The sequence below is a fragment of the Panthera tigris genome, chromosome B1 (genome assembly GCF_018350195.1).
Source record: "Panthera tigris isolate Pti1 chromosome B1, P.tigris_Pti1_mat1.1, whole genome shotgun sequence".
In the NCBI taxonomy this organism is placed as follows: domain Eukaryota; kingdom Metazoa; phylum Chordata; class Mammalia; order Carnivora; family Felidae; genus Panthera; species Panthera tigris.
Genome location: NC_056663.1, coordinates 52,730,447 through 52,755,681, shown reverse-complemented (window position 1 = coordinate 52,755,681; position 25,235 = coordinate 52,730,447). Strand labels below are relative to the sequence as shown.

The 25,235-nt window shown below is 46.0% G+C and overlaps 1 protein-coding gene across 4 annotated transcripts; it reads right to left on the bottom strand.

The window, feature by feature from the left end:
- Positions 1 to 963: 963 nt before the first annotated feature.
- Positions 964 to 16,321, bottom strand: NEIL2 (nei like DNA glycosylase 2). Of its 4 annotated transcripts, XM_042983588.1 has the most exons (6): positions 15,905 to 16,321; positions 15,468 to 15,556; positions 14,061 to 14,200; positions 8,693 to 9,045; positions 3,941 to 4,137; positions 964 to 2,009 (listed from the first exon to the last, which is right to left on the bottom strand). In XM_042983588.1, exons 3-6 carry the CDS (start codon positions 14,196 to 14,198, stop codon positions 1,696 to 1,698), a joined length of 1,002 nt encoding a protein of 333 aa, XP_042839522.1. In that variant the 5' UTR covers positions 14,199 to 14,200; positions 15,468 to 15,556; positions 15,905 to 16,321; the 3' UTR covers positions 964 to 1,695. The 4 variants fall into 4 exon arrangements, with proteins under 4 accessions (XP_042839522.1, XP_042839524.1, XP_042839521.1 ...); XM_042983590.1 differs by lacking the exon at positions 15,468 to 15,556 and having other exon boundaries at positions 15,887 to 16,321; XM_042983587.1 differs by lacking the exon at positions 15,468 to 15,556.
- Positions 16,322 to 25,235: the final 8,914 nt, after the last annotated feature.

Sequence of the window (25,235 nt, the reverse complement as noted above, 5' to 3'; positions counted from 1 at the left end):
ACATGTGAGAGCAGCTTCAAATGCAGAAGTTTGCCTTTTCCACACTCTGTTTCAAGGAGGAGTAAAGGTAAAATGGGTTTCATGGTAAAATAAGGTTTGGAAACAGTGGGCAGAGCAAAGTAAGAGCACTTTGCTTCATTGCAGAATTTCTGGGAGCCTTTTATGAGGTCCACAAAGCACCACAAGGGGAATAAGGCATTATCTGATGACAGAACCCTTCATTTGCGAGACATCAGGGGTGATGCTTCTTCCTAAGGTCATATTTTCAGAGGTGCTGCATCGAAGGAAACTTGGCTACTTTCAGGGACATACCCCTAATGATGTCAGTCATCACCTGGGTCAGTACGGGGGCACAGTTATAGAGGCCTGTACAGAAGGAACCACAAAGTTGTGAGTGATATGTGTGTGCCCTTGAACTCTGTTAACTGTGTGATCTTAAGCAACTTCCTCAGCCTCTAGTCTAGAGTTCTGTTTCCTCATCTATAAAACAAAGACTAACAGTGAGTACTTATCTCCACGAAAGGTTTTTTTGCAGATTATATGGCAATAACTGGGCTAATAGCTTTCCTCATAAAGTACTCAGTATATGTTAACTGTGCTATGGGTTACAGGTCTGCCATAAAGTGGCTTTCCCCAGTGTTAACAACTCTTGATGACATAAGAGATGAATGTAAAGCAAAGCCTTAAAATATTTACCATTTTTCCATTTTGCTCATGCAAATCACTGTCTTCTACAGGCCAGAGGTTGGTGCAATGGAAGTAAATCCATCTGTGCTCTGCCACGTTTCATGGCAATGCAGCACACCTATGGGCAGAAGAGCAGGTGTGTGTTCACCCCCTCCCTGCCCTGCTCCTTTTCAGTGGACCCGTCGGACCAACTCAGCCAGTCCTACACAGCCGCCTTCACGAGAGCTCAGGTATTTACAGCCTAAGAGCCCTGACTACCAAATAAAGACAACAACGGAAAAGAACAAAGGGCTTTATTTTCACGTCACTGTCCTCGTTTCTTGGACATGTTGCTAACAACCTGACAACATGTCTCTACAATCCTCGATTCCTGCACTGTTCAACATATCAACACCTTAAGGAGGAAATAAGCAGCTTTTCTCTTAAGCCCACTGGGCATGGCAGGAAGGTGGCCAATTCCCGGTCCCTCTCTTCCTCCCACCCTTCTCTTGGGGTCTCCATCCCACAGGAAAGGAAAGGATCCAGGTGGGTCACTACCCTCATGTGCTACTACATCCTCATCCCTGGATCCCTCTAGGGGAACAAAGAGAGACAACTCCTTTTTCCAAATGGAAGGCCTGAAAACCAACCAAGCTTTCAAAAACAAAACCAAAGGCCTGCAAAGCAATGTGGAGGCATAGCTGTTCTCCATATGCTATCACTTTCAATGCCCCACTGGGAGGTTTCTCCCTTTACCGTTGTCATGAGTTTTCTCATCTTTCACAATGGCAGAATTAGATAAGAAGAATTAACCAAAACTAGAGAAAAGAAAAAAATCTAACCCTGTAGAAAGTGCCTTAGAACACCAGAGAGATGGACAGCAATGGTACTGACACCCGCCCCCCACCCCGACCCACGCTGCCCTCTACTTCCTGTGCCCAGTCCCAAATACTGACAGTGCCCGTTTTCCTGACACTCAGGAATCAGCCCCTGCAGGGCAAAGTGTTATGAAGAAGGGGCTAGAGAGCCTTAGGAAAGCCGGCCCTGCTCTTGCTCATCAGGTAGCAGCCTGGGCTGGCACTGCGGGCACCACCAGGTGAGCCTCTGGAAGCCGCCTGGAGGCCCAAATGCCTCTTTCATAACCTGGTGCCCGACGGGGCACTGCTCCTTCTGGTAGACCTGCGTGTGCTGCTGTTTGCCCTGGAACTTGCCCCGAAGCCAGTCGGCACTGAACTCCACCACGTGATCCACCAGGGCCTCCAGATGTGGAGGACTGAGGAGGGAACCAAGAGAAAGGGGATGGATCCCAGCTCTGTACAAGGCTTCGTTCTTAATGATGTTCCCTGGGAGGAGGCAGGGAGAGGGCAAGGGAAGGAAAAAGAACACATCCATGAGGAGCCCGGTCCGCAAAGTTAGCAGAGCAAACTGAAGCTGGTCGGACGGCGGCAGGGGGCTCCTCCAGGAAATCTGGAGCAAGCTCTACCATGGACTGGAGGCTCTTGGGCAAGTCACATATCCTGAGTCAACTTCCTGTCTGCCAAGCGGGTTTGCTAATACTTACCTTTAAGGTTGCTGTGAAGACGGAATGAAGTAGACTTAGGCATGGTCCATGTTACAGCAAAGAGGTTACCAGAACAGGCTATGGAACCTGACCATCTGCCTTTGAACCCCTGCTCAACCAGATCCTAGCTATGTAACTCTGGCAAGTTCCTTAACTTCTGTAAGCTTCACTTTCCTCAGCTGTAAAATGGGGCTTGGTTACCTGCTTTTGTGAGCAGTAAATGAGAATTCTCTCTTTCTCTCTCTCTCTCACACACACAAGCACAAATGCCGAGCACTGTGGCTGGTACACAGAAAATACTCAATAAATATTAGCTGTTATTATTTAAAATGTCAAGCATAATGCCTGAAGGAGAAAGTGTTTAAGAGATATTATTTCATTATTTTTCTACTGCTGCCACATTCTCTGAAGTCAGCCTTGAGCCCTCCTTCCAGAATCAGTTAACTGATTCTCTTCAAAATGTTCCAGCAGCGCACTTTCTTTAATCTCTACTAGGCATTTGCCACAATCTGTCTTAAGTTGTGGTGACCTGAGTCCATGCCTACCGGGCCATTAATAACCTCCTTAAGAGGGGAAGCTGAGCGTGGCGGAAGGCAAGTGTTCAGCATGTGTGGACTGGATGGATGACCAATTCACTGGCAAACCGGTTTCACGGCTCAGCTGTACCATTTATCTGCAATGTGTCCTCTGCTTTAGTTGCTTCATCTGAATAAAGGGAAAAGTAATAAGTAACTATCCTACAGAGAAACAGTAAGAATGAAAGCACGTGCCTGGCATATTAGAGTCACTTGAAAAAATGTTGGCTGTTATTACTGTGGTTAGTAATAATGACTAGTTAGTAGAGCATTAGCTCCCACTATAAATATCCCAAAGGCTACTTGTAAGGGTCTCTTTAGTCCTCAGGTCTCAGGGACTCCCACAGTCTTACTGTGAAAATGCGAGGCCGCTGTCTGGTGAGCCCCTGGGGCTCCTCCCTGCTCATGAGGTGAGCTGTGGCTGCGGCAGGCAACACGAGGCCTGGGCTATGAGGTGATTTTGTCATCACCAGCTCGCTCGATTGCCTCAGCAGCCAATCACAGGTGCACTTATTCTTCTGCTGAAGCAGGAAGAGCAGTAAGTTTTTCTAGTTCAGGCTGTTCTAGTTTTCACAGTGCTCAGCTCTCCCCGCCTCAAAACGCTCACAGTTTCATTGCTCATGACCCTTGCACAGAGAGAGGGAACCTGCTTCCTCGGTCATGTCTTTTAAGCTCCCAGAGGAGGCCTGAGGCTTGTGTGCTTTGGCCAGCAGGCAGCTCCACCTGCCCAAGAGAGGCCCCACCAGCGAACGTGGTGCTCTCCCTCAGCAAACTGTACAGCTCTCAGTTCCCAGCAGATACCGATCAGGTGATCGAGTACCTGCCACGTGCCAGGCACCGCACCATGCAGTGGAACGTTCAAGGAGGAAGAAGACAGGGCTCCTGCCCCTTAGGAAGTTACACTGGACTGTGGCCACCGGCAGACTCCAGCTTATAATATAATTAGGATACGAATTCTTCAGCTAGGAGAGAAGCTAGAAATTGCCTAATCTAACTCCCTCAGTTTAAAGATGAGGGAAGTGAAGCTGAAGAGATTAAATGACCACCTCAAGACCAGCAGTACTGGCACGCTTCGGCGGGGGGGGGGGGGGGGGGCAGGGGCGGGCGGGTGGTGTCCTCCCTCTCCCATCAGTCATACCTAAACCAGAGAAGTATCTTTGGTCCAGCAGTGTATAGCAGACAGGCTGCTCCTGGCTCAGAGCTTCCAAGGCTCGTGCTCGATGGAACTTTTCGGACAAGATGTCAGAAGCGGGTATGACCACCGGGGAAGGGCTCCAAGCCATCTGACAATTATAAAATGCCAGGAAGCCGCCACCGCCAAAGTACAGGACCAACCTGGGAAGAAAGAAAAGATCGTAAGTCCATACAGTTCAGGGCACGCATACACACAGTTCCCACTCGAGAGTCAGGCCAGACGTCCATAGTGCTCCCACTCCACAGTCAAGATTAACCCATGGGGCACCAGGATGGCTCAGTCGGTTGAGTGAATGACTTCGGCTCACGTCATGATCTCGTGGTTTGTGGGTTTGAGCCCCGCATCAGGCTCTGTGCTGACGGCTCAGAGCCTGGAGCCTGTTCCGGATTCTGTGTCTCCCTCTCTCTGCCCCTCCCCCACTCATGCTCTGTCTCTCTCTGTCTCAGAAATAAACATTAACCAAAAAAAAAAAAAAAAAAAAAGATTAACCCAGGGAAGCTAAGATCCCAAAAGAGAAAAGGGATGGCTCTGCCAGCATCAGAAAAATCTCAGGGCTAAATGCGGTGATTAAAAGAAGACATCTGTATCGCTTCATTTCTCTGATCATAGCAATACATGTTCACTGAAGACAATGTGGAACACAGAAAAGTCTTAAAGCCCAGCAGGTGTGGCTACCTGCACAAAACACAGTTCGTTAAGAAGGACAGAAATGAATGCTAAAGAGGTACCACTCCCAGTTCAGGCAAGATTTACTGAGAAATCCATACCCACACGTACTCCCAGGGGCTTCCTGAATTCCAAGGACAGAGGAGAAACTTTAGGAACTCTGATAAAGAAACAATGGGTTACTTTGTGAGGGCAGATAATCAGACGCAACTGGACTCCACATCTGAAAGGGAATATCCACATATCTGACGTAGCTGGCACCTTATGTGGAAGTAAAGGGACAACTTCAGAGGAAGAGGACTCAGAGACACATCTACCATAGCAACTGAGGTTAACTACTCAAGGAAGACTAACTGTCCAATGGGATGAGAGCAGCAGGGACCTCAAGCCAAGGGGAGATGAAAAGGGGAGGTCATAAGGGTCAGCAGTGGGTTGTGTAATATTTATTGTGAGATCTAAGCGGACACTACAGTAGCACACCGGAGAATTGTAATGTGTTAGGAAGGCATTCTTGAATCAGAAGATACCCATGTTCATGTGTTTTTAATATTAATTTACCTACACATAATTAATACTATTATATAGTTAACAATCTGGAACTAAGGTTCTAAACGATCTCAGCAAACGCAGGAGATAGGGTGGATATGACAGAAAAGCAGCAGTGAAGTAGAAACATTTTAAAGGTCTCCTCTCAGAAGGATGAAGGAGAGTGAGCAAAAAACCAGTTTCAATAATAAGGGACAGGTGTCATTCACTTAATGTTATTAAAAACGCAGTCATTATTAGCTAAGAAAAATCACAGGCCTAATTTAAAGTCAAGATTATTAGCAATAGAAAGGAGATGAACAGAAGTACTTACAAATTAACAGGAGTTAAAAAGAGGAAAAAAAAACCTTGAAAAATCCAACAGAAGGAAAGAAACAAGATAAAATAAAATGGCAAATGGAAGAAATCCAAATACTGCAGCTACCCCATTTCAAAACACAGTTTCGGTTTGACTTTAAAGAGATACCAAAGCCGGGGCACCTGGGTGGCTCAGTCAGTTGAACATCCGATTCTTGGTTTTGGTTCAGGTCATGATCTCGTGGTTCGTGGGTTGGAGCCCCGTGTCGGGCTCTGGGCTGCTGGGGTGTGGAGCCTGCTTGGGATTCTCTCTCCTTCTCTCTCTGCCCCTCCCCTGCATGCTCTCTCTCTCTCAAAATAAATAAGTCAACTTAAAAAGAAATAGATACGAAAGCCAGATGTTCACTGTTTATAAGAAACATACCTAACATCAATGAAAAAGCATGCCTATAACTAAGTGGAAAAAGACCAAATGGGGGGCCAACCAGAGTAGCATTATTCACATCAGGAAAGGCAGAATTCAAGATTAAAGGCAAATAGAATGTATGTTATTATTTAATAATAAAGCTGCAAAGAACCTATGAGAGTCAGAGACTTTGATGCCTTGAACAACAGGGCAGCAAACACATAAACACACTAGAAAGACAAGGAGAAACTTTATAAAACCACAATCACCCTAGAGGATTTTAACACTCTTCTTCCCACATTTGGCATATTAAATAAAAAAAATAAGCAAGGATAGAGAAAATTTGAGTTTTCAAAGCAATAACTTGTTCTTAACAGTTTCATAATGTTTTACTTTGATCTTCATTTATGTACATAAAAATGTAAGCAAAGATCAATGATGTGTTTGGCTACAGATCTTAACAGATGCCTAAAGTAGAAAATTTACAGGCTGACTGTCCTGATCAGAATCCAGTAATAAAATGACAACAAAATGATGACCCCACTCAAACATTTGGAAAATGAGTAGACACTCTTCCCTTATAGAGTATATAAAACTAGTATTATTTATTTGAAAGATGAACAAAGTTGATAAAACTCTGGTAAGCCTAATTAAGAAAAAGAGTAGGGTGGGGGACAAAGGAAAATATAAAACATGAAGAATAAAAAAAACAGATATAACTTGGCAAGAGAAGATTTAAAGAAAAGACCCCTGGGGTGCTGGTGGCTCAGTCAGTTAAGCATCTGACTCTTGATTTTACCTCAGGTCATGGTCTCATGGTTTGTGGGATCGAGCCTCGTGTTCAGGCTCTGTGCTGACAGCATTGGAGCCTGCTTGGGATTCTCTCTCTCCCTCTCTCTGACCCTCCCCTGTGCACAATCTCAATCTATCTCTCAAAATAAATAAATAAAAAGACCCCGAATAGCCAAAGTAATGTTGAAAAAGAAAACCAAAGCTTGGAGGCATCACAATTCCGACTTCAAGCTGTATTACAAAAAGCTGTAATCATCAAGACTATGTACTGGCACAAAAGCAAATATGTTTATTAATGGAACAGAACAGAGAATCCAAAAATGGACCCACAAATGTATGGCCAACTCATCTTCAACAAAGCAGGAAAGAATATCCAATGGAAAAAAGACAGCCTCTTTAGCAAATGGTGTTGGGAAAACTGGGTAGCAACATGCAGAAGAATGAAACTGAACCACTTTCTTACACGATACACAAAAATAAACTCAAAATGGGTGAAAGACCTAAATGTGAGACAGGAAACCATCAAAATCCTAGAGGAGAACACAGGCAGCAACCTCTTTGACCTCAGCTGCAGCAACTTCTTACTTGACATGTCTCCAGAGGCAAGGGAAGCAAAAGCAAAAATGAACTATTGGGACCTCATCAAGATAAAAAACTTCTGCACAGTGAAGGAAACAATCAGCAAAACTAAAAGGTAACCAATGGAATGGGAGAAGATATTGGTAAATGACATATCAGATAAAGGGTTGTATTCAAATTCTATAAAGAATTTATCAAACTCAACTCCCCCCCCCCACACACACACACAAATAATCCAGTGAAGAAATGGGCAGGAGTCATGAATAGACCCTTTTCCAAAGAAGACATCCAGATGGCAAACAGACACATGAAATCTTTTGTTGCGAATTTATTTAGTGGCGTTATTTTCCCCGCCATTATCTGCGATTGTGCACATACTGTGTGGCTTAAAATATGGAGACTTGTATAAAGTAAGGGCATCATAATAAGAGTAAACTTAATCTTCACTATCTGTCTTCTGAGAGTGCACAGGGGCTTCAGCCTCAGCCTCAGGACTACCTGGTTGTCCCTTCCCACAGTGCTGAGATGTGCATTCTGATTTGTAAGTTTTCTTTTTTTCTTTTTTAAATTTCTTTGTTTTTAACGTGTATTTATTTTTGAGACAGAGAGAGACAGAGCATGAACGGGGGAGGGACAGAAAGAGAGGGAGACACAGAATCGGAAGCAGGCTCCAGGCTCTGAGCCATCAGCCCAGAGCCCGACACGGGGCTTGAACTCACGGACCGTGAGATCGTCACCTGAGCTGAAGTCGGACGCTTAACCGACTGAGCCACCCAGGCACCCCTGATTTGTAAGTTTTCAAGGTCTCAGGACAAATTATCCATTAAACTCTGACCAACATATTTTACCCCCATGGAAAAAAATGTATAATATATACATGCTATATCTATAGATCATATCTACAGATCTATATATCTATAAGCTTTATATATACATATACACATATATATAAATATAAAAGAATCCAGCCAAGTGTGAGCACTTCTGCAAGGCCATGAGAATGTGCGTTCTCCGTGACCAGCAAAGACTCCTTTGGGAATCTGTACTAAGGAAATAATCCTGGAAATGGACAGAGACTTACACACCAAGGCATTGCTCTCACAGTGCACTAGTCAAGCCATAAAATGTCCTTCAGAGCCATCCACCTTCAGGAGCCACGCCTGTGGGGAAAGTTCTTTTTTCTAAGCTGCCCCAGTATGTTTCCTCCTCTCTCTGAGTACAGACCACAGACTGCTGTCTACTATGGGTAGACACAGAAGTGTCTTCTCTCTCCTAGGAAGTGTGCAGCTGGAGAGCAGGGAGGATAGCCATGTGAGTGAGCCCACAGAGCCTAGCCCCAAGCCTGCACGGGGGCGTTGTGTTAAACACTGCAGAGCCACAGCCCACAGCCCACTCAACCACTCCATTACCTTGGAATGGGGTCCCTCCAGTCACCCCTCTTGTTTGCTTTCTTCGCTCTGGAGAACTCGTTCATCCAAATGCTGCCAAATAAACCAAAGCTGACCTGCAGCCACCTCTCAGCACCTTCTGCGGGAGTGTCTCCCCGCAAACACTCCAAACCGTTGTCTCCACTGGGAACAACACACTCCAGGGACTGAGAGGACCGGTTGATTTCCCGGCTGCTGGGCTTCAAGGCCTGCTTTTGGTCCTCAGCCTCTTCCTTCTTCTCTCCTTCCTGCAGAGGCTCCGGTAGTGAGTTGTTGCCAAGGGACCCAAGTTCTTCATCTGGATCAAATCTAAGGAATAATTTCTTTCCATGGACCTGAAAAAAATGAAAGTGATCTAAGCCTTTGCTATGGAGTTGTGTTCTCCCCACATTTGTACAGTCAAACTTAACCCACAGTGTGATGGTATCTGGAAGTGAGGCCTCTGGGAGATAATTAGGTCATGAGAGTGAAGTCTTCATGAATGGGATTAGTGCCCTTAAAAGAGACCCCAGAGAGCTCCCATACCCCTTCCACCAGGTGAGGACAGCAAGAAGGTGGCGGTCTATGAACCAGGAAGCAGGCCCTCGCCAGACACCCAAGACGCCAGGCTGTCTGATCTTGGATTTCCAGCCTCTGGAACTGTGAGAGATGAATTTCTGTGGTTGATAAGTCACCTCATCTGTGGTATTCTGCTAAAGTAGTCTGAATGGACTGGGACAGGCTTACAGCCCCAAAGAAGGGAAGACGAGAAAAGGGGTATGCAGGTATCTCTCTGAATGCAAATTTATCCCTTTTTGCCTCTTCCATGAAGCTCTCCCAAGTTGAATGTTTTGTACTTGCCTTTTGCTCTCCACTCAAGTGGTGTGGGCAGTTAGCACACAGTTTTCAAAGTGATTGAAAGCAGAAGACTTAGATTAGCAACGACACAGATCCATGCTATACAGCAGGACCACCCTAGAATTCCTGAGGGGAAATGCTTTCACAGATTGGCTAAGAAGTAAATGCAAACTGTCATTCTTGTATTTAATTAATACCTTTCTTTGTTAGAAATAACCAGCACACACACCACACAAATTGACAGCAGCTAAAGTATTGTGTACACTCTAAATATACAATGTATTTTACACATTGTAAAAATTGGTACTTCTCAGCTCACTGAAATTGGATTCAGAAGAAACCACAAGAGAACTCACAATAAAAAACTATAATCAATAAAAATTGAGTATCGATCAACAAAAACTGATCCATGAATCAAACCATAAAATGTATATAAAATGTAATAAGAATTCACCTCATCCCAATGAAAATGATTTCAGTAAAAGAGGAGAAAGGGAAACGTATGTAAAAGAATGTTCCAGCTGCTTCGTATTCTATTTTCATATTGCTAGCCCTAGTATGTGATATGCATGTCCAGATTCCAGGATGAGCCAGATCTGCATGATTTGAAATTCAGGCAAAACCAAAACACCTGGCATCAATAATGGAATCGCCTATGTTGCTTTTTCAGCCACCCAAAGTACGTACTTAGAGATCACGCAGTTCTGATGTCATCTCCAATTTGTCAGTGAGTATACACATTATAACTGTAGTTCTTCGAAATCCTCTCCCTAAAAGAGGGCATTACCTTTCTAAATAATTCCAGAATAACTCATCTGCAAGTCTGAGCACGGCAGTTTGCTGCCACATATTAGAAACAGCTTTAACTGAGCTACATAAAAAAGTGAGCAAGAATTAAGTGGGCAAAAACAGGCTTTGTTCCAGAAAACACCCTCTTGATGAAAATTCACCAATGTTGGTATAATGCTGTATCTGTGAAATGCCCCTGAGGATCAAAACATTCATCAGGTCAAAAAATGCCTAGGTCAAGACACTGTTGGCAATTTCTACTGTCCCTCTTTTAAATTCCTGTGAAATTGTTGTTACTTCAATTAACTGACCATTAATTGAACTTATACAATGTGCCAGGCAGTGCACTAGGCTCTGAGGGGCATACAGATGAGTAAGTCTCCACTCTTTCCCTCTGGAAACTCATTATTTCAAAAGGAAATTCTTGACACATGCTACAACATGGATGAACCTTGAAAACATTATGCTCAGTAAAAGCAGTCACAAAAGAATACATGTTGCATGATTCCAAATATGTGAAATGTTTAAAAAAAAGGAAACAGAGAATAGATTAATGGTTGTTTAGGGCTAGGGGTGGAAAGTTGGGGTGAAATGGGGAGTGACTGCTAACAGGCACAGGGTTTCTTCCTGGGGAGATGATAATGTTCTCAAATCAATTGTGGTGATGGTTGTAAAACTATGTGAAGATACTAAACACTACCAAATTGCACATTTTAAATGGCTGAATTGTATGTTATGTCAATTATATCTCAGTAAGGCTGCTACAGATTTTTTTTTTAATTAGAGGATTGGTTAAAAGTCTAAGTATGTAAGGGGGTTGGATTAGATCTCCCACTCCACCCAAAAAGGATGGAATAGAAACATTAACAGCCATGTAAGGACTCAATACTTATCCCCCATGCACTCTTTCTCAGGCAGCTCCTGGAGTGTGCTTTGCAAAATGAGAGGGAAAAACAAAGATACGGAACCTGGTGTAGGGAGACTGTTGACTGCCTCCCAAGCTCCCTCTCTCCTCTTCCCTACTGACAAACCTGCTGAATTATGGGAACCTCAATATTCTCAGCTAAAAATCTGTCTCCCAGACTCCCTTAGAGATGGGGCAGCCAGTGATACATATGCAGGAGTGGTCAAATGTGGTTTCCAGAAAAGCTCTTTAAATCAGGAGAACCATGGAGAGCCTGGGTGTCTCAGTCAGTTAAATGTCTGACTCTTGGTTTCAGCTCAGGTCATGATCTCACAGTTTGTGGGATGGAGCCCTGCATCAGGCACCGCACTGTTAGTGAGGGGGCCTGCTTGGGATTCTCTCTCTCCTCTCTCTGCTCCTCCCCCACTCTCTCTCTCAAAATAAATAAACTTAAAAAAAAATAGTAAAATAAAACAGGTGAACAAGCAGCTTTCAGGTCCCTTCTGCCCTATTCCTTTCTTCCTAACTAGAATGTAATGGCTGGAATTCCAGCAGCCATGTTATCATCATGAGGATGAGGGTCACACCCCAGGGAGGGGAAAGCAGAGAACCTGATGCCTAATGATCTTGTGTTGTTCCCATACCACTCTGGACTGCCTCCTCTAGACTTCCCATTATGTCAAGGAAGTGAAGGGGGAAGCGGGGGGCGGGGGGTGGCATGGAGAAACCTCCAGACATGAATAAGTTGTTCTGAATCTGTCATGAGTCATCAAACACAATTCCAGATATAGAAACTGGAGAACCAACAAGGAAAGACAGGGAAAGTGACATGCCAGAAAAACAGGTGGCACAGAGTGGGGCCAATCTTTTCCCTGCTTCATCAGCCCACTGTGCTCATTCCTGTCTGTAACTGCTTCAGAAACCTGAAATGCCCTTCTTTTCCTTTTGGTCCATCGAAATTCCTACATCCTTCAAGGTCCAACTCAAATCCCACCTCCTTCATGAAGTCTTTTACTCTAGGCCCCAAGGACTTCTTCTCTGTTGAGGCCCTCAAATGGGGCTTAATCATATGCTCTTCTCCTTCCTGTTCACTGTTACCTAACAGTTTCCTTTGTTGTCCATCCAGGTCTTACTTTCCAAATTCGACTCCTGGACCCTTAGGAGGGAGACGTGCAGAGAAGGAAGTGCAGTGATGAGAATTTACCACCCACATGCCAGGCTGTTCCCCAAGGCCATGTCCCGCAGGGTTCTCAGGCTTCCACAACACCCAATTTCTACCTTGGTTTTCTAGAAAACTGGCTCCCAGCTCCGTCTCAAGATTTCCTTTTCCACACATTCTTCAGTCCACTCAGCCATTTCATATATATTCTCAGAGAGCTAGTTCTGTGGCGGGCACAGGCTAAGTGCTAGTGATCCAGAGGTGAAAGGATATAATCCTGCCCCTGCAAACCTTGCAGTGTAGCATCTGGTCAAAGAGTCCAAAGGCTCCCGTGGGAGGAGCACAGACCTGGAAGTCAGGGGACCTGGCTTCCAGGTAGCTATGTCAACTTGGGTTGAGAGTTCTACCTCTCTGAGCCCCCATCTCCAAACGTTGAAAATATACATGAAGCTCTAGAAGACCTCTTTCAGTTCTAACCAAGAATGGTTTTATAACCTGAGGGGGGTGTGTGAAGGGTAAGGTGGAAAAAAGAGAATTAGCATTTATGGAACACCTATCTGTGCCAGGCATAAAGTCGGTTTAAAACAATTTTAACTGGTAAGTGATTTATCCCCATTTTACGATTGCAGAAACTAGAGCTAAGAGATTAAGCAATTTGCTTAGGAGCACACAGCTAAACACCAGAGGTAATTTATTTTTTCTACAGGTAATTACCATATATATGCTTCCTAAGAGCAGGCACTCAGCTTAGTGCTAGGCATACAATACTGACGAGGGCACAGGCCCTGACCTACTTATCTGTCGCCTCTATTCAACAAGTAAAACAAATTTAATTGGAGGACCCCCCACCTCCCCCCCCCGCCCGCCTTTCAGGGTGGGGGGGCCTGGAAGCACAGAGAAGTCTCTCCCCAGCTTTAGAGCAGGCAGGCCAGGCTTCTCAGAGGATGTGATGGCAAGGCTGAATCCTGAAAATAAGGAATTACCATGGTCACATGAAGGGATAGGAATGGGGCAGATTTGGGGAAAAAAGGAAGACTTGCCCAAGCAGGGGAGCAGCATGTCAAAACCCTGAGCAAGAAGGATTGGTAGAGGAGCTCCAGATAGTTCAATATGATTGGAAGTGAGATTTATGGCAGGGTAAGAAGCAGGCCTAGAGGAAGAGCCACAAGTCAGACCACAGGAGCCCTGGGACCCTCCTTGAGGCAATTCTGACTTATGCTCAGGGCAAGGATGAGCCAACCGGAATCTAGATCAGAAGGCCATGCTCTTTCAGAGGAGAGGCTGCATGGGGTCTTAGCGTGGCTGTCTTGGGCTCAAGGAAGCGACAGCATGGCAAGTCTGGAGATAAATTCTTTTTTTTTTTTTTTTTTTTAATGTTTATTTATTTTCAACAGAGAGAGAGAGACAGAGCATGAGCAGGGGAGGGGCAGAGAGAGAGGCGGAGAGAGAGAATGGGAAGCAGGCTCCAGGCTCCTAGCTGTCAGCGCAGAGCCTGACGTGGGGCTCGAACTCACAGACCGCGAGATCATAACCTGAGCCGAAGTCGGACACACAACCAACTGAGCCACCCAGGTGCTCCTAGAGATAAATTCTATGGGAGTCACAGGACATGCTGATGGAGCCAGCCCATTTATTGAGGTATCAAGCCCAAATCAACTCACCTGGTTGTCTAGGAGCCACAGGGACTGAAAGCTGGCAGGGTTTAGCTTCTTACTGCTGCCCCCTGTCTTGACCACCTGCTGCCCCAAAAAGGGGGAGACCAAGTGGTGGAACTTCCTCACAGATGGTCCTTCTGGCATCCCTGCAGGCAGAAGTGGGGAAAAGAAGCTAGCTTTTCTCTAGCATTTTTTATGGGTGCCAAGTTCCAAGCACCTGTGTTTTGCCATCAGCTTGAAGAGTATAGATGGCCAAAAAGAGAGTGTGGCTGAGAAGAGGGGTCAGATCAAAGAGAAGGACAAGCTGTGCCAGGGTGTGGGCCAGTTCCCCAGTAATGGCCCAGTTTCCTTCTCCAGCCCCTCTCACCTTTCTTCATGCAACAAACTTGTTTACACACCAACAGCATGCTAGGCATCACGTCATGGGAGCCTCCACTTTGCTCCTGTGGCGGCTTGGACGGGAGCTGGCCCTAGGTAATTTGCCTGCACTGTGGGCCCCAGACTCCTCTCCACACTTTCCCTGTCCTCCCCCTTCAGCAAAACCAATTATTCCAACCCACTGCTGCTTTCTCTCCCCACTTTTAGGGGAGAAATGGTGATGGAAGAGAAAGCTGTAAGGGACACAGAGACACAGATGTGGATGTGGTCTTCCCAGGACCACCTCACTAGTAGGGGTTCTGTGTGTTTGTGATGACAAATACAGAGCTCAGAACTATGACAAGTGCAGACAGGGGGTCATGTTCGTTCAGAGCAGGGAGAGGCCACATCCAGCTTAACTACAGATAATTATTCCTGGTAACTGCAAACAGCTGGGGTTGTCTTAACCCTGATCCATGGTTATCTGTGACCCCCATCTCTCTCTGCCCCCAATCACCCAAGTTCACTCAGAGTTTACGTATAAGCATTCAGATGTTTGAGTCTGAGTGGCCTGTACCCAGGCTTCCTGCAGCTAGGAGTCCCTCCCCACCCCACCCCTCCCCTTAACCAGGGCACACTACTTAACCATCCATTTCCTCACCTGTACAAGACTCTGTAAGTTATGACAAAACCCCAAAGAACTACGTAGGTACCTGGCATGGTGGGAGCTATCGTATTTCAGCAGTTCTAAAAAACATTTAAAGTTTTCCAAAATGGGGATGCCTCTTACTATATGCACGCTTTCTCATAGTTTAATTAGCAGCACGTTCAATAATGTGTATTTTAAATTTGATGGTGCTTTAGATTCGCTAAAAAGTAGTGCTATTTCCCTTAATCAGCCTTCAAGATACTGGAGAGGCTTTACTGACAAAAAGTTCTGGATTGCAAGGAGACCTGCCAGACTGGAGCGGACCTAAGCCTCAACCAGCTCTCTGTACCCAGGCCATCTCCAACGGAGGAAGTTTCTGGAAAAGCGTCCATCTGAAATGCACTTACCCTTTGAAATTTCTTGACACAGGGGCGTATTTCTTTTAGGTATACTTATGGAGATGTAAAACTGGGCAGCAAGTTATCTCTGCCATAGCCTGAAGGGACCAGAAGGGGAAAGGACAAAGATTTGATGGGGACATCTTGCCTACTCTCAAGGCCTCTCCTTAGAGAGGCTAACCGCCGTTAGGCTGGTTAATGGCTTCGTAGCCGCCACGCCGAAATCGGCAGAGGAGAGGGGCTTCAGGGCGTCCTCCCTTCTTGAGGTAAACCACTCACTCCCCGAGGGGGCTCTAAAATGGCTACTTTTCCCTAAGTCTCCCAGGGTGAGGCAGGGAGATGGGCAGCCGCAGAGACAGGGCTGAAGAGCACGGGGGGGGGGGGGGGGGGGGGAGGGCAACCTCCCAGGGGTAAATGCAGGGACTCACAGCGGTAAACAAACCAACCAAAAAATTGGGCCGCGGGTGCGGATTCCGGAAAGGATGCTTCTAAAACTGTCGGTCACTGCGTCGTCTCGCAGGTAGCTGGTGACCACCCCGCGCAGGCCGCGGGAAAACCGGGCACTCCGGCCGCAGGGGCTCCGCGCACCGCTGCGCAGGGGGCCTGCGCCGTCCCGGCCTGCTCCTCCCTCCCCGCAGGCGCGGGCCACGGCGGGGGCGGCCGGCGGAACTCACCGGCTGCGGCCCGCACCCCTCAGCCCGCCCCAGGACCGCGGCGCCGCTTCCGAGCACAGGACAGAGAGGACACGGAGGCAGGCGTGCGCCCGGCTCTACCCGCGGAACAGCCCCGGAAGAAGCAGGTCCAGATCCCGAGGCGGGGAGGGGCCGGGTAGCGCCAGGCTCCTCCCCCAGGGGGGCAGGGCTCCGGTGTTCGGCCGGGGCGTGCGGTGGAGCGGGACTCCGCCCCCGAGAGTGGGAGGGGGGGGGGGTGGAGAGCGCAGGGGGCGGGGCCCTGCTCTGGCTGGGGAGGGCGCGAGGCTCCTCCCCTGAGGGGGTGGCCGCGTGTTGGGCGTAAAGGGCGGGAGAAAGGGAGAGAAGGGCACAGAGAGGCAGAGATCGAGCACCTGGTGGAGACCAGAAAACCGCGTTTGGGAACGTTTATTGTCTAATGGAGAGAGGCAACTATAGTGAAAAGTTAAATTCCTGAATAGGAGAACTTTGGGTGGTTCGGGCAAAACCTTTTTTGAGTTGATTTCTCACGGCGTCCAAGCTTAGGTCATTTTGGAAAGGAAACAAGTTTCAAGAAAGTCTCATGAAATTTTTAAAGGGTGGGATCTTTCACTTTATATTATTTGAGTATTATTATTTAATTTTTGCCCTAAGCAAATTTTGCTTTAAAATTAATATTTAAATTTTTATTTCAGAGAGTAATAAAGATAAAATGGTAGATTATTTAAAAATGAATGTTCCTTTGTTAGTTCTCCAAAGAGGATGGGGAGCCAGCACTTTCCAAGAAGACAGCAGGGAAGTTTGGGGAAGAGCCAGAGCAGGTGTTCTGGAAACTATCCAGGATAGCAGGCACCATAGACCCTGGCCAAAAGGATCCTGAGGAGGACTTGGCCAGCACAGGAGACAGGCCCAGTCCCTTACCAGATGGTGTCTTTCTGACTGAGAGGGAACGGAACAGGTGGCCTTCTACTAAAGGGGATGAGGCAGGAAGTGAGGAGAGGAGGGCTAGGGAGGCTTGGGATACTGAAGTTCCTCAGCATGGAGGGACCCTGGAGACGGGATGAGGTTTACAGGTGCTGAATTTCCAGGTTGGAAACTGGGATCCCCTGAGAACCTTCTAGTCTCCCTCTTTGTATATCTGGCCTCTTCTGGAGAACAGCCTCGCCATCAGGTTGCCCCCTGCTATAGGATCTGGACAAACAGTAGCTTCTGGAGCCCCTAAATCCCCATTCTCTAGACTCTGGCTGAGTTAGGAAGGAAGACAGAACGCAATCATTGCCTCAGCTCTTGGAATGAATGGTGCCTAAGAAGGCTCTGCTGAGAACAAAGGGCTATAGAGTTAAGAAACCAGGAGCACCTGGCTGACTCAGTTGAGCTTTGTATCAGATCATGATGTCACGGTTCATGAGTTCAAGCCCCACATCGGGTCACTGCTGTCAGTGCAGAGCCTGCTTTGGATCCTCTGTCCATCCCCCACTTGCACTCTCTCGAAAGTAAATAAACATTAAAAAAAAAAGAAACCAAATGTTTCACGGCTTGACTATCATTTATAATAGCTATTTGTTGAGCGGATACTATATGTGAGATACTGTTGTAAGCTCTTTACATTATATTGCCTTGTTATTAGCTACGGGAAGACAAGCAAGTCACAATAGATCTTTGAATCTTTATAATTTAAGTGAGATATATATGGCTTTATTATGGACAGGGTTTCTCAAACTTTAATATGCCTATGAATCACCTAAGAATCTTGTTTACATGAAGATTCTGACTCTGGTTTCTAGCAGGGCCCAAGACTGCCTTTCCAGCAGCTCCCTCCTGCTGGTCCGGGGACCACACCTGGGGTAGCAAGGGCTTAGAACGTAGTGGTTGGCAGTTGGTAGGCACTCAATAATAAATATTCTTTGAATGATTAAATGAGATATTAGATGCAAAACACTCATGAACTGTAAAGCGCTGTGCAAGGGTATGTAACCATCATTCCAAGAGAGTAAGGCTGGGGAAGGACAAACCCCTAGAAGTGCAGCTCTGTAGAATAGCAGCAAAGAACACTATTTCTGTAACTGACTACCTGGGTCCAGATCTCGCCACTCAGTGGGCAGAGCTTGGGCAAGTAATTTACCTTTCTGTACCTCAGTTTCTTCATCTATGGAATGAAATGAAATGCCTACCTCCCTGGGATACTGTGGGATTTATTGAGACGATTTCCCTACATCTCTGAGCACTGGGCCCGGCTCCATATGTTTAGTTATTATTATTTGTCTCCTGGATTGGGGGCAACCCCAAAGCTCACAGGAGCCTGGGCCTCAGCACCTAGCTTTCTAAGGGCCATCGAGCCAATTCCTCCCTCTTCCTTTGTGGCCCTGATTTCTCCAACAGCATTAATGTTACAGTGCACATGAAAATCAGTTAGAATACAATCAGTTAGAATATAGAATAGTTAGAATATAGTTAGAATAGAATCAGTTAGAAAATCAGTTAGAATATAGAATAGAATAGTTAGAATATAGTTAGAATAGAATCAGTTAGAAAATCAGTTAGAATACAGCCACCTCAAAGATAGCAAGAAAGGACATGAAGGAGAAAAGCAGAAAGATCTGGTGAGGAATCAAACTGCCAGTGAAAGAGTATGGGATTCTGAACCACCCTGAGAAGGTTCAGAATATGCCTGGAGGCATATTCATTCTGTGACCTACAGTGAGTTACTTAAAATCCATGGGCAGTATCTTCCTGGTGTTCAAAACATGATTGTGAGGATATAGACATGTTTTATGTAGATATATAAAGCTACTAGCGGCGTCCTACGTGCAGAAATGCTCAATAAGCAGTAGGCACTTTTAGTAGAAGTTCTGGGCTGACCTCAGATTGCTTGAAAATCAGGCTTTTTTATATTCCGGTGGCCACAAGAGAGTAGGAGGATGCTGGTGCCCCCATATGGTGAGTGCATTAACTGCAAGGATGGTACTTTTATGCCAATTTCTGAGCCTTCCTTGAGGTTAGGTGCTAAGTGTGGCTCCACGTCAGCTCCATGGCTTTGGGCAGGTTCCCTCAACAATGGCGGGAGACAAGAGGGTTTGGACCAGATGATCTCTGAGACCCCTCACGATCTGTAAATGAATCAGGCATGGTCTCTCAATCCAGGTATCTATCCTTTGTTCCTAGCAGGGTTCAGTTTTCTTTCTGTTCGACTCTCCTGGTCGAACAGTGGTTGGCAGTTGGTAGGCGCTCAATAATAAATATTCTTTGAATGATTAAATGTTGAGCGGATCTTAATGTTGAGGCCCGCTATCAGAAACCTTAGCAACATTAACTTCCCCAAATCCTTAGCAGCTTGTGTCCTGTAACCTCATCATATTCCCACGACTCCAGACCCATACCATCCTGTAAGGTTGAACTACCTGGAATTCCTCGGCCCTGTCCTTGTGCAAACAGCTGGATTTTAGGCTGCAGGGCCTCCTGGGAGTCTAGAGCAGCACCAGGGCCCCTGGGATTGATAGATTGCTTGACTTCATAGCTAAATAGGAAGGTTTACTCTGAGCCAACGTGTCCTACCAAGTGCCAGGACACCCTAGATGGAGCTGACCTGGCCTTGCAGCACTGGACCAAACCAGAGCCTGAGAGCAGGAGTTCTTAACCTGGGTTATATGGAAAAGTTTCCAGAGTCCGTGAAACCCCTAAAATGATGAATAGCGGGTAAAATCTCAGGGCGTGGGTACCTTTCTGGGCAAGTAGACCTGGCTTTTATAATATTTTCAGAATACTTACTTAGAATGTTCTAAATAAGTAATGTTCTAAGTAAGTAACATTCTTCTGGAAACCTCAGACCAGAATTAGCGCATAGCATGCTTTCCTCTGCAGTGTGGCGTCCATAGAAGACCCGAAAATGTCCCCCATTTCCCCTGCTTTCTTTGCTGGGAGTAGCTTTCAGAGTCTATAGAACATTCCTCAATAGCTCTTCATTTGATGACAAATTCCTATCCTTTAAAGAGGCAGTTAGAAAGGACTGGTGACAAAATTTGGTCAGGTGATATAATTCTATTTGGGGCCCCACACTGAATGTGGCTCGGAAGCAATGAGCAATAAGCCTGGTTCTCTTAGGTTGACATGAGCAGATTCTGGAGAGTGTCTAAAGGGAATTCCAACATATATTTCTGCAATGGCTGCAGCATTAAAATAAGTAGTTTCCAAGGTGGGTACTTTGTGAGACAATACTTGCTGGATGTATAGCTTCTGAAACTTTTTTTTTTAAAGTGCATTACTTAGAACGCAAAAAAGGTATGGGTTTCCATTCGAAGAACATCAGTCTGGAGTCTCTAGACTCCAGGCCCTGAGGTTTCATCTTTACTGACGAGAGTATGTAAGACTGAGAGAGAGGTGGGCCACTTTCTTGTAGTTTCAGAGCTGTTGGTCCGAAGTCCTGGATGGTAGATCTAATTCAGTGGGTCTCTGGGGAATAATTTTTCTGTCCTTTCCTGATCATCCTCACAACACGATGGAGTACCAAACAGGAACGGTAGCATGCACTCCTCGTATGATACCAGACGTGGCAAGGATAATTTCAGATTATGGCAGCTGTCACAACTACTTAGAACTCACAGGGGCCTTAAAGATCTGCTGGATCCAAAACATTTTACAGATAAAGATGCTGAGGTGAAAAGCAGTTTGGTGAACTGCCCCAACTCGTGCAGCCAGACGATGGCCAGACCTGGACTACAATTTCTGAACCCTCAAATTCCATTTTTTTTTTAGTTTTTTATGTTTATTTTTCAGAGAGAGAGAGCGAGCAGGAAAGAGGCAGAGAGAGAGAGGGAGACACAGAATCCGAAGCAGGCTCCAGGCTCCGAGCTGTCAGCACAGAGCCCGATGAGGGGCTCAAACCCACAAACCATGAGATCATGACCTAAGCTGAAGTCGGATGCTCCACCGACTGAGCCACCCAGGTGCCCCAAATTCCATTTTTTACTCTTTCCAGTGGACTCTCTCTCCAAGGTTGTGGGATTGAGCTCCTGCACGGACAGTGAGGAGCCTGCTTGGGATTCTCTCTCTCTCCCTCTTTCTCTGTCCCTCCCTCCACTCACGTGTGTGTGCTCTCAGAATAAATAAACTTAAAAAAAAAAAAAAACTTCCATTTTTAACTCTTTATGGCCCTCTCCCTTTTTTGAGGAAGCAGAAGCATGAATGGAGATGGACACAGAATCCATTCCACGAGTGTGTATATGCCAGCGGCCCCCTTCTAGAGACACTGAGATTCACCCAATAGGAACCCACAAGTAATTTTTAAATAGTCAAAAAGTCCCAAGGTAACCATCCTCCTAATTGCTTTACCAAGACTGTAAAGCAGACTAAAAATCTGCCTTGAGTGGGAACTCAGTCACTTCAGTGTATCAACTATCTGGTACTTGGTAGCAGAGATTGGCAGTTATGTTTTTGTTCTTTTTAAAATTGAGGTGTAATTTACACATGGTTGTGTTTTTGATCTATGAAAAACAAGGAAAGGCCTAGATTATTATATAAATAGAACAATTTCAAAACATGCGAATTAACGCAGGGGTGGGCGGGGTAAAGGGGACTCCGGCTGTGGTAAGGCTGGAAGCCACATTGAGGAAATCTGCAAGGTGAGCTACACCATGAAGCTACTGTCAAGGATGTCAGAGAGACAGGGAGAAAACAGGTGGATTCCTAAAAGTGTTTCTAACCCCCATCACTACAGCAGTGCTGGGGGGTGCTTGGAATAATACAGCAATGCCTTTAGGATGAAAAGCGTACAAAACGGCATTGCCTATCACTTTGGCAGAGAGTCCTGCTTGTATGCCTGTTTAGAATTCTCTTATGTCAGTCTTTTCTTACTACATCTGTGCCCCAACTCAAATGTCTCAGGTTATCAAGAACGCTAGGAATAACAGATATTTTCAATTTTTTATTTGCGTTCTAAGGAAAAGAACAAGGGAGGAATGGCGAATCTAAGTGTTTTCACATCTCTAATTACAATCCATTTCATTTGAGCAAATCCATCTTAAAGAGGCAGCACAAGAGACAAGTCATTGTAAGAGGGGTCTACTAGAGTTATCCACTAGTACTGTTTACTACTACTGAGCTGCTTCTGAACCACTTGCAGTCAGAAATTCACTGCTTAGAAACCTCCACTGCTCAGTGATGAGAAGAGCAGGTGCATCTGTTTAAAAAAACCTCTTCTAAACCCAGGGTGGAGGAAGTCACATCTTTGTTTCTCAGGTGAACCAGAGCGACCACAGCTGTACAAGAGAAGACAATCACCAGAGAGCAGGGAGGGGTTGGAGCGTGCGTGATGGGAGTCATGTGCAGTGTGCAGGGGTGGGGGGTGGGGGGACATCTCATTTATCACCCTTCACTCAGGAGGAAAAGCTCCCTGTTCGCACCCATCTGAAGACCTCCCCATTTGGAGCCTGCAATCACTTCTACAGCCTGGGCCCAGGAGCTGTGGGTGCCTTGCAGGCTTTTTCGGATTCCTCTGTTCCTGGTAACCCATAACACAGCTATCGATCACCTCTGTAAATCTCCCAGGCTTCAGCCAGAAGAGTGAACAAGCAACACACAGACTAAAAGAAAACTGACTTTGAAAAACCAGGTCTGTTTTAATGTCACCTTTGCTTGGATTATTTAGTTCTCCTTGTTACAGACTAGTCTGTTTGCAAATGCCATGCCACAGCCACTGGAGGGGAGATAAGAATCACACTCGGGCCAGCAGTTTCCCGGAGGCCAAGAGTGAAATGAAAGCAAGTGCCCAGGAGGCGGGGAGAGCTGGACAAGACTGATTCCACTTCCCAGGCTAAACCCTGAAGCTCTGAGGCTGATCCTTGGTTATGGGATGATTTAAACCTGTGTTGTTATGACATGGCATTTTGGTGGTCTAGCTTCAAGCAAGCCAAGGATACAATCTGAAGATTAGCCTCCAATGTCAGAAAATGATTAAAAAGCCAAAAAACAGTCACCTCCACTCCAAAAGCAGCTTTCCAAATGGCTATTTCTCATGCAGTCGGTATTCATGTATGTCAAGTTCTGGGGGCTCGAGGGGTAGGAGGCTCATCCAAATAACTTCTACCCCAGCTCCATTAGGTGCATCTTCAGGGACTATAAATGTATTCTCACTATTGTCAACTGAAGTCAAGTATAATCACAGATAAATGTGCTACCAATCATTCCCCTAAAGGAATTCAAAAGTCAAACATTAAGGGAGCGCCTGGGTGGCTCAGTTGGTTAAACATTCAACTCTTGATGTTGGCTCAGGTCATGATCTCAGGGGCGTGAGACTGAGCCCCACATCAGGCTCTGTGCTGAGCATGGAGCTTGCTTGAGATTTTCTCTCTCCCTCTACCCCTGCTCACACTCTCTCTCAAAAAAAATTTTTTAAGTCAAATATTAAGGATTAATGCTCTCCCACCATTAATTTAAACTGTGCTTCAAAAGGTTTTATCCTAAGGCCCCCTGGTGGCTCAGTGGGTCAAACATTTAACCCTTGATTTCGGCTCAGGGTGTGATCCCAGAGTCATGGGATTGAGCCCCATGTTGGGCTCTGAGATGGCAGTGTGGAGCCTGCTTGGGATTCTCTCTCTTGCTTCCTCTCTCTCTGCCCATCCTCCATTCACGTGCATACACACTCTCTCTCAAAATAAATACACTTAAAAAATAATAACATAAAAAATAATTAAAAATTACAAGACTGTTTTGTCATAGCAAGAGGTGAGACTCTAGGGGAATGTGAAGGATTTTGTAACCTGGACACATGCATTGTTGCTTCACTCACCACGTCAGGCCAGACACTTATTCTAATGACACCATCGTTGCTAGTGACCAACCCCCCGCCCCCCACCCACCCCAATCCTTCCACACCAGCCATTTTCCGACCCTCTGGGAATTGCATCCTTTAGAATATCCTGATTGGTAGTAACTTGACCTCCTCTGAGAATGGATTTCATTTGGGGAAGCAACCAAGTCCAGTGAGCAAGGAAGCTGAATCTAGCTTGATTATACCAACTAGGATGAAGCCCAAGTTATGACTATACAAGGAATGAGGTTGATCTGGTGTTGTATATAATTCTGTTCTGAAAGCCATTCCTAAAGAGAAGTGGCAAATGTCTTCAACAGAGACTTCATCGTCAGAAAACATGTGCTTCCCAGCATAAATCCTGGTAGGTTTTATTTATGGTTTTGAATCTCTTTTGTTACTCTTAATTGTTAGTTATCTGCTCCTTGTCTTTCTGAATGGTAGCTACACTTAATAGGTTTGGCTATTCCTTAGCAAATTTAAGAGCTTTTCTGATTTTATGTAAAATAATGGTTGTTTCCATTTTTTTCTTACCTGCTCAAAAATAACAGGGGTGCTGTGAAAGGTCAAAGGCCACCAGTTGCCCAGTGGGTTTGGCATAAGCCAGTTGAGAGAAGGCAGAAGGCACCATGAACAGTTCTGAATGCGGGCAGGTTTGCTTGTCTGGGTCCCATTCCACAGGTACTGCGTCAGAGGGTGGCCTCAGGACCACTGCCCCCACTCCCACCCTGCTTTTAAGATGAAGCAATGAAACAATTCTGTAGCTGAAGATGGTGAAGAAATGGAAAAAGGAGAAGATTTCCTCTCCTCTCTAGAAGCTTGCTTGGATCAAACCACAAAGGAGAAGTGGAAGATGGCAAGAACAACTCAGGTTGACCCCCCAGGACATGTCTTAAACCAGGTGGGCTGGACAGACCACTGTCCTGCACTCTGCTCCATGCCCCAGCCCCTGCTGGCCCTGAGGAAAGCCCTAGAAATGGCTCCCTTCATTGGGCAACAACTGTTGGGCCATAGGAACTTTAATTATTGAGGGCTGGTTGGCCCAACCCTCTCTTGGGAAACCAAAGCCTAGAGGTTACCTGTCAAAGTCGCAAACTAGTCAGTAGCAGGGCTGGGATGAGTGTTCTTTTCACTAGCCACCATCACATACAGAGGAAGTCTTGGCCAACTGCCATAAATGACTGAAGGGAGAAAACGATTTTATGCGGCCTGTGAGCAGATCGGCGAAGGGGCTTCCGTGGCTCAAGATTGCCTGGCAAAGGGCAGCATCGAACCTCCCAGTAATGACTTCTGAGGGAGGAGAAGGAA

Coding starts and splice junctions, on each gene's coding strand:
- NEIL2 (XM_042983590.1), bottom strand. CDS start 14,198: ATGCCAGAAGGACCATCTGTGAGGAAGTTCCACCACTTGGTCTCCCCC. Junction 9,046..14,060: donor TGTGGCTCCTAGACAACCAG/GTGAGTTGATTT, acceptor CATTTTTTTCAG/GTCCATGGAAAGAAATTATT. Junction 4,138..8,692: donor TGGAGGGACCCCATTCCAAG/GTAATGGAGTGG, acceptor CTTTCTTCCCAG/GTTGGTCCTGTACTTTGGCG.